General features: G+C 37.0%; 1 protein-coding gene across 13 annotated transcripts in view; it reads right to left on the reverse strand.

Moving 5' to 3' along the window:
• Positions 1-14,595, reverse strand: part of CCDC171 (coiled-coil domain containing 171) — a 388,533-nt gene that overhangs the window by 101,078 nt on the left and 272,860 nt on the right. For 12 of the 13 annotated variants that reach the window (XM_074361538.1, XM_074361540.1, XM_074361545.1 and 9 more), the window contains one exon: positions 13,079-13,251. The exons of the other annotated variant lie outside the window; for it this stretch is intronic. Coding sequence is in view for 1 of the 12 variants with exons in the window: in XM_074361542.1 (XP_074217643.1) it covers positions 13,231-13,251 (21 nt within the window). In the remaining 11 variants the exon portion in view is untranslated. The remainder of the gene's footprint in view (positions 1-13,078; positions 13,252-14,595) is intronic. 13 annotated transcript variants of the gene reach the window in all.

A 14,595-nucleotide genomic window follows, 5' to 3' on the forward strand; every position in this document is an offset into this window, starting at 1 on the left:
ATCTTAGTGTACATCTCTGGTTATTTCCTTAGGATAGATTCCTAGAAGCTGGATCAGAGGTAATGGAATCAGATAAGGATTATGATATAGATGGCCAAACGCTTTCCTGCACGATTGTACTGATTTACACACTTCCCACTCTGGCACTATCACTGCCACAAAGTTACTATTTTAAAAATCCCCCCGGTCAGGTGGGTGTGAAGATGTATTCCCTCCCACCCACCGTGGTACGTGCTTTCTGGGCTCTGGGGGTCTACACTTCCTTTAGCCCTCGCAGGCACTAGGGCTCCAAGCTCCCTGCAGTAACCCACGGCTGTCCCAGCGCCGCGGACTCATGGCACTGCCTTCTTACCTGTTTGCCACTCCCCTGGGCTCTGCCTTTTCAGAGCCACACTGACTGGCTTTGCTTACTGTGAGACCACACAGCCGTCTCTTCCGACACCAAGGGCTACAGACTGCCCTGGTCTCTGCTCTGCCACAGACTGGAAAGGGCTGTTTATGTTGCTTCATTGGTTCTGGATGGGAAGATGGTTTCTGAGCCGAGTTTCTCGTGTCCCTACTTCAAATATGCCCCTTTGACACAGTTGGAGGTAAAGTTGTCACAGCAGTGTTTAGTTTCCAAAGACCAACAAACACACACACACACACACACACACACACACACACACACACACAATTTTACTACTTGTCTTCCTACCTAGGGGTAAATAAACATAAATGAAGTGATTACTACAAACTCTTCTCATCTCAAGCAATCACATCTATCTCAATGAGCAGATTATTATAACTCCTTACATAATTATCCAGCACCAGTCAAAGAGATTTCCCAAACAGTATTCAACACAACTGTTTATCTGGGAACAATTGCCTGAGGGACTTTGGGAGCAGCACTGAGGATCCCTCACAAGGTGCTAAACACCAAATCACTGCCTTCCTAGATATTCTTTATATACTTCAGAGACTCACACACAAACACACACACCTCAAAACTTCTCACAAAATCCATAAAATACAAACTACATAAAATATAAAAAATATTGCATATTGCCAGGTCTCAAATATTAAAAAGAGAGTCTGGAAAGTAAGAAAAATAGTAATAACGTCATTTCTTAAGAAATAAAAGCCTAATGCTACTTGGAAATTAAAGATATAAGAAAGCAGAGAAATGAAGTGGACTCCAGTTTGCACGGCAAGTATGCGTTCCAAGTATGCTGTGGTTGAGTTCACCAAGGGACAGACAACTGGGGAAAAGAGAGCAGACACAATGACATGACCTCAGAAAGTATTCATTATTTAAGGGGGAAGAGAAAAAGGGGCCAGAAAAGAAGCAGCAGCTATCAAAAAGGTAGGAGAATAACCAAGATCATGCATTTACATGGAAACTGAATGAAACAGGAGCTTCAAGAAGCAGGGACAAGTCCACAGTTAAACACCGCACAACTCAAGGACAAAAACTGACATAACTGGGATTTATGCGTGGGAGGTGACCTTCCAAAGAGAATAAAAGTTCAAGCTTCTTGAATGACTTCTCTGGGGGTTCCCATTATCTCCTCCTCACCCCACGCCATTTTCTCACAGAATCTGCCATGTGTCCCCCTCCTTCTCTTCCTGTTGTCCCTGCTGAGCAGGTAACTGCCCAGAGGGCCCTCCCTCTGGGCACAGATGACGGCAGGAGGTGGACCACAGAGATTCAAGAGTTTCGAGCTAAGCTCTGTCAGGTTCTTCACCTGGAGGATGCCGTGAACTGGAGCTACGGTGGCCACGTCTGGGCCACTTGGAAACTGAGCTGAGAGGGCCTGCCAGCAGAGGGAGGGGAGGGGAAGCAGAATTGCCAGACAGCAACAGCGGTGCGAGAGCAGGGAGCCTCAGAAACAGGTGGGAGAACAGGACTCTGCCTCCTCTGGAGTCTGGGCTGCACTTCTCCCCCTGTGGTTCCACGAATTATCCCACTTGCCTTTCAGTGATTTTGAGTGGGATTTGGTGCCTCATAATCAAATTACCGCTACTGGAGACAGGGACTACTCCGTGCCATGTAGCTGTGTGCTAAATACCCTCTCACAGGATGCTCACAAGAGCCCAGCAAAATAGGTGTCATTATGCTCCCTTTCCCTGAGAGGAATCTGAAGTTCATGAGGTTAAATAACGTGCCTAAGGTCACACAGCTGCTGAGTGAGTTCGGTTCTAAATTCTCATACCACTACTCTGGGCCATACACACGACAGAAGCTCAATTACTGCTGATCGAGAAGTCCTCAGAAGTGCGTAGAGGCTCTGTCTGTGCTCTAATTTCTTCCATTATATTAAGTTATAAACGGAAGACGTTAATTTGCATTACCCATGCATCAGCATTTGGTATGCTCCATGAGAGAGGAAGTGTGTCGGAGAGAGACAGAGGCTTCAAAAAAAGAAGTTTGTGTTCTCCCGGTTCATGAAATAAACTACAACTACGATATGAACTTTATCAGAAGTTCTTAGAGATGCGAACAGAAGTATAATCCTTTTCAGTTATTAAAAGAACTGAAAGCTTTTTATGGTGCATGAAAAAGACAAACTCCTCCCTTTCAAATTATTCTACTTTCTAGTACAATTCCTTTAGCTGGGAGGACAACTTCAGACACTTTTTCAAATAACCCCAACCATTTAAAATGTACCTTTAGGAAGTCATGCTGAGAGTATATGGAAAAGAGACAGACATAGTCAGGAGAGGGGGGTGGGGAAGGGGAGAGAAGGAAGAAGAAAAGGTAAGACATTGTTTCTGAAGTAGGAAGAATTTCCCACTAGTTCTGGCCTACTTTAAAATGAGCTGGGTATTTCTATCCACAAAGAACATCTAACATTGTTTAGGTCACTACAACTTAAAAATCTTCTACTTGTTTCCTCCAAACAAATCTTTCCACCTATTTGCCATCCCCATCACACATAAATCAGGGCCACTGACATTAACTAGACACTTTCACTCAAAGTTAGGAGGCTATCTCAGTCAGCTCAGGCTGCTTTAACAAAATACTGTAGATTGAATAGCTTAAACAACATACATTTATCACAGTTCTGGAGGCTGAGAAAACCAAGATCCAGGCGCCATCCAATCCAGTTCTCTGTCTGTTAGCAGACTGTGGCTAGGAAGTAGGCTGGAAGGTAAGGTGAGATTACTTTGCCCACTCTTTCCAGGACTCACTGTATGGGTAGATACAATGATAGCTTTTACTTTTTGAGGAATTCCCATACTATTTTCCATAGTGGCTGCTCCCATTTATACTCCCACCAAACTCAAATGGCTTAAAGACCTAAACTAAGATGAGACACTGTAACTTTCCTAGAAGAAAACATAGTCAAAAACATTTTCTGACAGAAATCTCAGCAATGTTCTTCTAGCAGTCTATCCAGGCAACAGAAATAAAAGCACAAATAAACAAATGGAACGTAATTAAACTTACAAGCTTTTGCAAAGAAAATGAAACTCATAAAACAAAACAACAGCCTATGGACTGGGAGAAAATATTTTCAAATGATGTGACTGACAAGGGTTTAATTTCCAGAATATATAAAGAGCTCATACAACTTAATATGAAAAAAAAAAAAAAAACAATCTAATCCAAAAATGGTCAGAAGATCTAAACAAGCAATTCTTCAATGAAGACATACAAATGGCCAATAGGCACATGAAAAAATGCTCAGTATCACTAAATATCAGAGAAACGCAAATCAAAACTATAATGAGGTATCACCTCACACCAGTAAGAATGGCCATCATCAAAAGTCTACAAACAATAAATGCTGGAGAGGGTGTGGAGAAAAGGGAACCCTCCTACACTGTTGGTGGAAATGTACTTTGGTACAACCATCATGGAAAACAGTATGGATATTCCTCAAAAAACTAAAAACAGAGTTACCATATACGATCCAGCAATCCCACTCCTGGGCATATATCCAGAGAGAACTCTAATTTGAAAAGACACATGCACCCCAATGTTCACAGCAGCACTATTTACAATAGCCAAGACATGGAAGCAACCTAAAAGTCCATCAACAGATGACTGGATAAAGAAATTGTGGTATATTTATACAATGGAATACTATTAGGCCATAAAAAAGAATAAAATGCCACTTGCAGCAACGTGGATGGACCTGGAGATTGTTATCCTACGTGAAGTAAGCCAGAAAGAGAAAGAAAAATATCATATGATATCACTCAATGTGGAATCTAAAAAAAAAAAAAGGACACAAATGAACTTATAAAATGAATTGTGAGTTCAAGATTTGCAGATATGTAAAATAGATATACAACAAGTTTCTTCTGTATAGCAGTGAACCTATAATGAAAAAGAATATGGAAATGAATATATGCATGTATATGTATGACTAAAACATTATACTGTAAACCAGAAATTGACACAGCACTGGAAACTGACTATACTTCAATTAAATATATATATAAACAAACAAACAAGAAGACTAAAAAAAAGTTTATACACCACACCATGACCAAGTGAGATTTATCCCAGGGATGCAAGGTTGGTTTACCATGTGAAATTCAATCAATGGAACACATCCTATTAATAGAATAAAGGTCAAAAACCAAATGATCACCTCAACAGATGCAGAAAAACCCATTTGACAAAAGCTGATCCTAAAATCCAGAAAGAAATGCAAGGGATACAGACTAGCCAAAACAATCTTGAAAAGAAAAGTAAAGTTGGAGGACTCACAAGTCTTTTTGTCCCAGTTTCAAAACTTAACTTCAGAGCTATGATAATCAAGACAGTGTGGTACTGGCTAAGAATAGACACATATAGATCAATTGAACAGAAATGAGAATCCAGAAATAAACCCTTATACTTACTGTCAAATGATTTTTGAACAGAGTGTCAAGACAACTCAATGGAGAAAGAAGAGTCTTTTAATGAATGGAGCTGGAAAAAAACAAAAAACAAAAAACAAAAAACAAAAAGCAAACAAATGGTGCTGGGACAACTAAGTGTCCATATGGATAAAGTTGAACCCCAACCTCACTCTATAAACAGAAATCATTCACTGACCTAAATATAAGAGCCCAAACTCCAAAACTCTTGGAAGAAAACAGAGAGTAAATCTTTGTAAACTTGGTTTAGGCAATAATTTCTTAGATACGACATCAAAAGAATGTGACAAAAGAAAAAAGTAGGTAAATTAAGCTTAACCAAAATTAAAAATGTTTCTCCTTCAGAAGACTATCAAATAAGTGAAAAACCCATATAATGGGAGAAAATATTTGCAAACCATGTATGTACGGGACTTGTATCCAAATATATAAAGAACTCTTACAACTCAAGAATAAAAAGACAATTTTCATTTCCCTGTTGATCAGAGATGTTAAGCATCTTCTCATGTGTCTGTACGTTTTCTTTGGAAAAATGTCTGTTTAGCTCTTCTGCCTGTTTTTAATCATTTTTTTAATATTAAGTTGTATCAGTTCTTTTTAAGGACAAAAACCACATGATCATCTCAACAGAAAAAGCAGTTGATAAAATTCAACACCCATTTATGGTAAAAATTCTCACCAAAGTGGGTAGAGAGGGAGCATATCTCAACATCATAAAAGCTACATATGACAAACCTACAGCTAGCATAGTACTCAACAGTGAAAAACTCAAAAGCTTCCCACTAAAATATGGGACAAGACAAGGATGCCCACTGTCACCACTCTTATTCAACATAGTCTTGGAAGTCCTAGCCACAGCAATCAGGCAAGAGAGAGAAATAAAAGGGATCCAAATTGGAAAAGAAGAGGTAAAAGTGTCACTATATGCTGATGACATGTTACTATATATAGAAAACCCTAAAAGGTCCACACAAAAACTACTAGAGCTGATTGAAGAATTCAGCAAGGTAGCAGGTTACAAAATTAACATTCAAAAATCAGTTGCATTTCTTTACACTAACAATGAATCAACAGAAAAAGAAAGTAAAAAACAATCCCTTTTAAAAATAGCACCCAAAGTAATAGAATACCTAGGAATAAATCTAACCAAGGAGGTGAAAGAATTATACACAGAAAACTATATACCATTGATGAAGGAAATTAAAGAAGACTTTAAAAAATGAAAAGATATCCCATGCTCTTGGATTGGAAGAATCAATATTGTTAAAATGACCACACTGCCCAAGGCAATCTACAGATTTAATGCAATCCCTATCAAATTACCCAGGATATATTTCACAGAACTAGAACAAATCATAAAATTTATATGGAACCACAAAAGACCTAGAACTGCCAAAGCATTACTGAAGAGAAAGAAAGAGGCTGGAGGAATAACTCTCCCAGACTTCAGACAATACTATAGAGCTACAGTCATCAAGACAGCATGGTATTGGTACACAAACAGACATATGGACCAATGGAACAGAATACAGAGCCCAGAAATGAACCCACAAACTTTTGGTCAACTTATCTTCAACAAAGGAGGCAAGAATATACAATGGAATAAAGACAGTCTCTTCAGCAAATGGTGTTGGGAAAACTGGACAGCATCATGTAAATCAATGAAGCTAGAACACTCCCTTACACCATAGACAAAAATCAACTCAAAATGGATCAAAGACTTAAACATAAGACAAGATACAATAAACCTCCTAGAAGAAAATATAAGCAAAACATTATCTGACATACATCTCAGAAATGGTCTCCTAGAACAGTCTACTCAAGCAATAGAAATAAAAGCAAGAATAAACAAATGGGACCTAATGAAACTTACAAGCTTCTGCACAGCAAAGGAAACCATAAGTAAAACAAAAAAACAACCTACGGAATGGGAGAAAATTTTTGCAAATGAAACCAACAAAGGCTTGATCTCCAGAATATATAAGCAGCTCATAAGACTTAAGATATAAGACATAAGATATAAGACATAAGACATAAGAAACAACCAAACAACCCAATCCAAAAATGGGCAAAAGACCTAAACAAGCAATTCTCCAATGAAGACATACAAATTATCAATAGGCACATGAAAAAATGCTCAATATCACTAATTATCAGAGAAATGCAAATCAAAACTACAGTGAGGTATCACCTCACAACAGTCAGAATGGCCATCATTCAAAAGTCCACAAATGACAAATGCTGGAGAGGCTGTGGAGAAAGGGGAACCCTCCTACACTGCTGGTGGAAATGCAGTTTGGTGCAGCCACTGTGGAAAACAGTATGGACATTCCTCAGAAGACTAGGAATAGACTTACCCTATGACCCAGGAATCCTGCTCCTGGGCATATATCCAGAAGGAACCCTATTTCAGGATGACACCTGCACCCCAATGTTCATAGCAGCACTGTTTACAATAGCCAAGACATAGAGACAGCCTAAATGTCCATCAACAGATGACTGGATAAAGAAGAGGTGGTATATTTATACAATGGAATACTATTCAGCCATAAAACCTGACAACATAATGCCATTTGCAGCAACATGGATGTCCCTGGAGAATGTCATTCTAAGTGAAGTAAGCCAGAAAGAGAAAGAAAAATACCATACAAGATCACTCATATGTGGAATCTAAAAACACACAAACAAACAAAGCATAAATACAAAACAGAAACAGACTCAGACATAGAATACAAACTTGTGGTTGCCAAGGGGGAGGAGGGTGGGAAGGGATAGACTGGGATTTCAAAATTGTAGAATAGATAAACAAGATTATACTGTATAGCACAGGGAAATATACACAAGATCTTATGGTAGCTCACAGAAAAAAAAAATGTGACAATGAATATATATATATGTTCATGTATAGCTGAAAAATTATGCTCTATACTGGAATTTGACACAACATTGTAAAATGATTATAAACCAATAAAAAATGTTTTAAAAAAAAGTTGTAGAAGTTCTTTTTATATATTAATTATTAACCCTTATCAGATATATAAGTTACAAATATCTTCTCTCATTCAGTAGATTGGCTTTTCATTTTGTTGACGGTTTTCTTCACTGTGCAAAAAGCTGTTTAGTTTGATGTAGTCCCATTTGTTTATATTTGCTTTTGTTGCCACTGCATGAGGAGACAGGTCCAAAAAATACTGCTAAGGCCAATGTTAAGAAGTGAACTGCCTGTGATTTCTTCTAGGAGTTTTACGGTTTAAGCTCTTACATTCAAGTCTTTAATCCATTTTGAATTTATTTTTGTATATGGTGTAAGACAGTGGTCCAATTTCATTTCTTTGCAGGTTCAGTTTTCACAACATCATATGTTGAAGGGACAGCCTTTTCCCAATTGTATATTCTTGCCTCCTTTGTCATAGAGTAATTGCCAATACATGCATGGGTTTATTGGGCTCTCTATTGTATCCCATTGATCTGTGCATCTGTTAATATCAAAAGGACGAAAAATAACAAGTGTTGGCGAGAATGTGGAGAAAAGGAAACCCTCATGCACTGCTGGCGGGAATGTAAGTTGATGCAGCCACTACGGAAAATAGTATGAAGGTTCCTCAAAAACTTAAAAATACAACTATCATGATCCAATAATTCCACCCCTAGGTCTTGATCTGAAGAAAATGAAAACACTAACTCAAAAAGATACATGGACTTCTATGTTCATTGCACAATAATGTATAGTAGTCAGTATATGGAAACAACCTAAGTGTTCATCAATGCATGAACAGATAAAGAGGATGTGATGTGGACACACGGAACAATGGAGTATTATTTAGCCATGACAAAGAATTAAATCTTGCGATTTGCAACAACACAGATGAACCTAGAGGATATTGTGTTAAGTGAAATAAGCCAGACATAGAAAGGCAATTACTTTATGATTTCACTTATATGTGGAACCAAAAAAAAACAAAACAAATGAACAAACAAAGCAAAACAGACTTATAGATAGAGAAACAAACTGGTGGTTGCCAAAGAGGAGCAGAGTTGGGGGATGAACTAGGTGAAGGGCATTAAGAGGTACAAACTTTCAGTTACGAATTAAGTAAATAATGGGGATGTGATTTACTGCACAGAGAATATAGTCAATAATATTGCAATAACTTTGCATAGTGACAGATGGTAACTAGACTTATCGGGATGGCCGTTTCAAAATGTATATAAATATTGAATCACTGGGATACACCTGAAATTATTATGGTACTGTATGTCAATTGTACTTCAATAAAAAAAAAAGACTAAAGAGTTGAATAGACCAATTAAAAAACAAGCATAGGATTGAATAGACACTTCTCCAAAGAAGATACACAAATGGCAAATAAACAAAGGCAAAGACGCTCAACACGCTCAATTAGTCATGAGCAAAATGCAAATCAAGACCACAATGAAATACCACTTCACACCCACCATGATGTCTATCATCAAAATGATGAAAAATAACAAATTCTGGCCGAGATGTGGAGAAACTGGAACCCTGACACATTGCTGGTATGAATGATGTAGTCACTTTGGAAGACAGTCTGAAAATCCCTCAAAAGCTTAAGCTTGGAGTTACCATATAACCTAGTCATTCCACTCCTAGGCATATACACAAGAAAATGAAAACAAAGGTCCATACAAAAACTTCTACATGAATGTTCAGAGCAGTATTCTTCATAATAATCCCAAGGTAGAAACAAACCAAACGTCAACTAACTGATAAGTGGATAATGGAAATGCGGTAATATCCATACAATGGAATATTCTTCCACCTAAAAAAATGGAGTACTAATACATGCTCCAATATGAATAAAACTTGAAAACATCATGCTAAATAAAAAAGTCAATATATATGATTCTATTTACATGAAATGTCTAGAATGGGTAAATCCATAGAGACAGGAAGTAGATTACAATTGCCAGGGGCTGGGGGTAATAAGGAATAGGGAGTGACTGCCGCTGGGTACAGAGCTTTTCTCTGGGGAAACGAAAATGTTCTGTAGTTAGAAAAAAAGTGGTAATGGTGGCACATCCTTGGAATATACTAAAAACTATGGAATGAACTGTATGATAAGTGAATTATATTCCAACAAAGCTGTAATTTTTTAAACATAAGTATGTGCTCTAAGTGTTTAAACTCTTACTTAAATTGTTATGAAGTAGATGAACTTAGTCAATGTATGACTGTCAATTATAAAAGTTATTTAGTGATAAAGTGACACAAGGTTTCTACTCTGATTAACTTGACATTCAGGGAAGACTGTGTTGGACTTCCTCAGGAGTTTCTCTTATGGAGAACAAGGATTCTACCTCCCTACAGATTAAAGAGAATAACAAGCCCTACAGATCATTAAATGACTTTTAAGCTGGTAGTGGCATCCACATGTCAGGATAGTTATATACAGCCCTGCAGGTTGTGCACGAGTCATTCAGATGATGCAGCAGATGGTGCCCTCTGAAGGTGTGCTTGCTGGCAAGCCCTGCTGTGCCCTTCAAGGAGTCTTGGACCCAAGCACACTTCAGTAAGAACATCACCACCATTAATCATCTGAAAGTGCAATTTCAATTCTGATTGTGAAAGTGAACTCTGCTTCATAGGAATCTCTCTTTAGTCTTCTTAGTACATATTTAGAATTATTTCTCCCCAGCCCAGAGGAAACCTTAAGCATAATCACAGGTGGTGCTTCTGTAACCATACAAGTAATCACAATGAGTTCCATAGTCAGCTGTGCATCAAGGTCACTAGAATAAGCTTTGCCTTTAAACCTCAGGTCCTAAATGATTTGCAGGGAGTGTTCCAATTCCAGAGCTTTCTACGCACAGTTTTACTGTGAAAGCCTCTTACTTTCAGACCAGAAGTGACCTTAGAAAAAGTAAAGACAAATATATTTTGCTTATTTCTGGAAGAAAAAGGGTAAAAATGAGATATTCTAGCCTATATTCTGTATTTATTTCTTGTATGGTGCTCTTTACTAGGCATTCAATATAATTCCATTCACTGTGGATTGCATGTAGGATTTTTCCCTTATATAAATATCCTAAAACGCAGAAGGGATCTATGGAGAACAGGTAGTTCCCCTTATATTCTTGTCATTAGTGAATATTTATGAATATCTGATAGCTCTTAACCTGTCAGCTGAGTCTTCTTCAAATCTAAATAAGACTTTTTATTTTACATAGTTTCCTACAGCAGCACAACATTTCTGGAGCCGCTTCACTGGGAGGACTCTGTCAACAATCAGCATTTCACAGTCATTAACATGCAGTAAAAGACAATGAAGCATGACTCAATTAAACCACAGAAAACCTGTCTTCAGGTAACATTAACCCAGTAGTTTTCAAAACCTCTGTGGGGCTTCTGCTGCATGACCAGCATTAAGGTCAGTACTTTGAAAACCCATGCCTAAGCATCTAACAAACCCACACACAAGATGATTTAGAGGAAAGAGCAAGACTCTGTTTTGATTAACCTCCTTCCCATACTGTATCCAGATATTTTACAATTTATAGCATGCACTATCAATTAGGTCTCACTACTGCAAAGATTAAGAACAAATTCTCCACTTGAGATGTCAGTGGAAACTTAATTTGAACAGAAGATACAGTTTGGGAGACCCGTTTGGGAATCAATTCTATTTAAAACAAACAAAAAAAGGCTTATGCAAGGAGTGGTTCAGAGAAAATATGTTAGCACCCACAGTGTGAACTGACAGGACATCTGATGTCTGGGTATGACAACCCACATATTCCACAGCCAGAAAAGAGTCATAATAAAATTGCCAAGGTTCAAGAGAAAAGATGGAGCTCTTCTACCAATTTGTGAATGTACATATTTATGTCTCACTTAACCAGGAGGGCTAGATGTATTCCTTACAGAACCAGAGGCTTTTTGGTTTCTTTTTCTTTTCTTTTTTTAATGTTACTTTTTAATGGAAGTGCAGTTGATTTACAATATTAGTTTCAGGTGTACAGCAAAGCAATTCAGTTATACATATACATATATATTTTTTCTTTTCATATTCTTTTCCATGATATATTATTACGAAATTGAATATAGTTCCCCATGCTATACAGTCGGTTCTTGTTGTGTCTGGTTTTGTTTTTGCTGAACTTGAAATACTGAACACTGTAGGTTTAAGTCTGCACTATTTTAGGTTTCATATATTGAACGCAATCATTTCAGATAAAATTTCTCTCATTAAACTAAACCATTTAAAAAAAACTATATGATTTCACCAAGGTAAAGATAAAATATATTCAAATATTACATAATAAAAATTTTTGAAGACTTCATTATTTGGGTAAATTATTAAAATTCTTTTACTTCAATTGTAACAAAAAGCATGGATAAGTGACCAGGGCCATATATTGAACTCCTGGGTAAACAGTAAAAGAAAATACCCTGGCACATTTAAAATATGATTTATAAATTCCAAGTCATTACTCGAAGTCCTAGGTTTCCGGTCGAGACAGCGGAGTGGTAGGACCACGAGATTGCCTATCCTCGTGACTACAATGAAACCACAACTGAATGCTAAACAACCAACGAAAAAAGACTGGAACCTACCAAATCATTACTCGAAGCTATGATTAACATAAATTCTTTCAAGTTTGAATTTCCTTTGTAAGAAAGCAATAAAAATATGCCAATAGAAGGGGAATCAAATAAAAACAATAGACCTTTAAGATAAACAATAATTTAAAGCATAATGTCCTTTTAAAACTGTAGACATTAAAATACACAATGAAATCACAAGTGAATTAAAAAATTATCAAAATGATGGCAACAGAATGTGACTAAATGTCCCAATCAGACCATCGCTGTTTATTATATTCAGAAGCCAGGAATATAAAATGGAAACCTAAAAAACGTGAATTTCAAGTTATGAAGGCAATTGATCAGGATAATTTAAAAGAAATGATTTTTCTGTTAGAAAATATTAAAATGAAAAAGAATATGAAAATAAATATATGTATGTATATGCATGACTAGGACGTTGTGCTGTACACCAGAAATTAACACATTGTAACTGACTATACTTCAATAAAAAAAAAGAAAGAAAATATTAAAAGATTAATGTATTAAAGTCTCAAAAAAACATTCAAAATTTACTGGTTGTATTAGTTTCCCATGGCTGCTGTAACAAATTACTACAAACCTGTGGCTTAAAACAACATAAGTTTATTCTCTTACCTTTCTGGACCTTTGAGAGGAGAATCTGTTTCTCTGCCTTTTTCAGCTTCTGGCAGCACCTGTGTCCTCAGCGTCTGGCCCTGTCCTCCATCTTCAAATTGCATAGCTCGAATCTCTGCTGCCATTGCCACATCGCCTTTTTCTCTCTGTAGTCAAGCCTCTGCTTCCCTTTCCTATAAGGACATTTGTGATGGCATTTAGGGCCCACTTAGATTATCCAGGATAATTTCCCCATCTCAAGGTCCTTAATTTACTCACATCTGCTAAGTCCCTTTTGCCATAATTAGGTAACATTCACAGGTTCCAGGGATTAGGACGGGGATATCTTTGGGGTCATTATTCAGTCTACCACATTCATCCAAAAATATATATTAAAATCCCATCTCCATCCTAGGATTTACATAAAGTAAATTATGTAAATTTACTTTCTTGATTAGCTTTACTCAGCATATGTGATTGTTTTCCATTGGGAAGTTACAGCTTGGTCAGGCTGGCTTACTACTAATATCTTTCAACCCAGGGTCTGTCCTTAGACTATCCACGTAGTCTCTCAGCCCAAGCTAGAGACACTGGGCAACATAGTAAAGGGTGCTGGTTCCTCTGAAAGATAGGTACAAACATCACTATTCTTCCCATTATTAGTCATATAGATGGATGGGTGTGTTTCATTTTGTTTTATCTAATCAGTGCATAAGTAATCTAGATTTCAAACCAAACACACTTCTGAAAATTATTCCTAACTAGTTGGGAATTTTTTTTTTTAATTTGTCCTTTTTAGAAACTATTAATTCTGGAAGTCAGGCCTAGCAAGGTGGAAATAATGCGGGCTTTGGAGTTACAGCGCTGGGCTTACTAATTATTAGGTTCTGTGTGATCTTAGGTAGTCAAATGCTTAATATTTTAGATGCTCAGTTATTCATCTATAAGATGTGATGCAAATACCTAATAGGCTTATTTTGAGAACATTAGAGTTTTTCTATAATAGCTGGCATAGAAGAGTTCCCCAATAAATACCAGTTACTTTCCACTTTTACATTAGAAAACTTGCCCATAAAAAATGTACAGTAAAATACTAAGATCAATTTACCACTGTCCAGTATTTTCTATAGAATGAATTCAGATATAACTGGTAAATCAAGTAACACGAAAATAGGAATGATCTCATTAAGTACATGATAGCAGTACATACTATAAATGTGAAATAAATAGTGCTGTCAAGTTTAATAAGAGTCAGACATTTGGTAAATTAACACCATTCTACTATTTACAAGGTTATTTACCCATGTCATTAAATAATCGTTGACCTGGCAATTCTCCCAATTTCCTACACCTCTCTGCAGTTGTGTTTTATCATTCTCAAATGTTTATGCTACAAATGCTTGCAAAGCCTCCATAAGTAAGTGTGACTTCGGAATCAAAACAATAACTTTAAGAATCCCCTTGAAAGTGATGGATGATACAGGTATTTTTCTAGATCACGGAAGGTAAGAAAATCCACACACTAAGGTGTAAAGTAA

This window comes from Camelus bactrianus, chromosome 4, assembly GCF_048773025.1.
Source record: "Camelus bactrianus isolate YW-2024 breed Bactrian camel chromosome 4, ASM4877302v1, whole genome shotgun sequence".
Taxonomy (NCBI): domain Eukaryota; kingdom Metazoa; phylum Chordata; class Mammalia; order Artiodactyla; family Camelidae; genus Camelus; species Camelus bactrianus.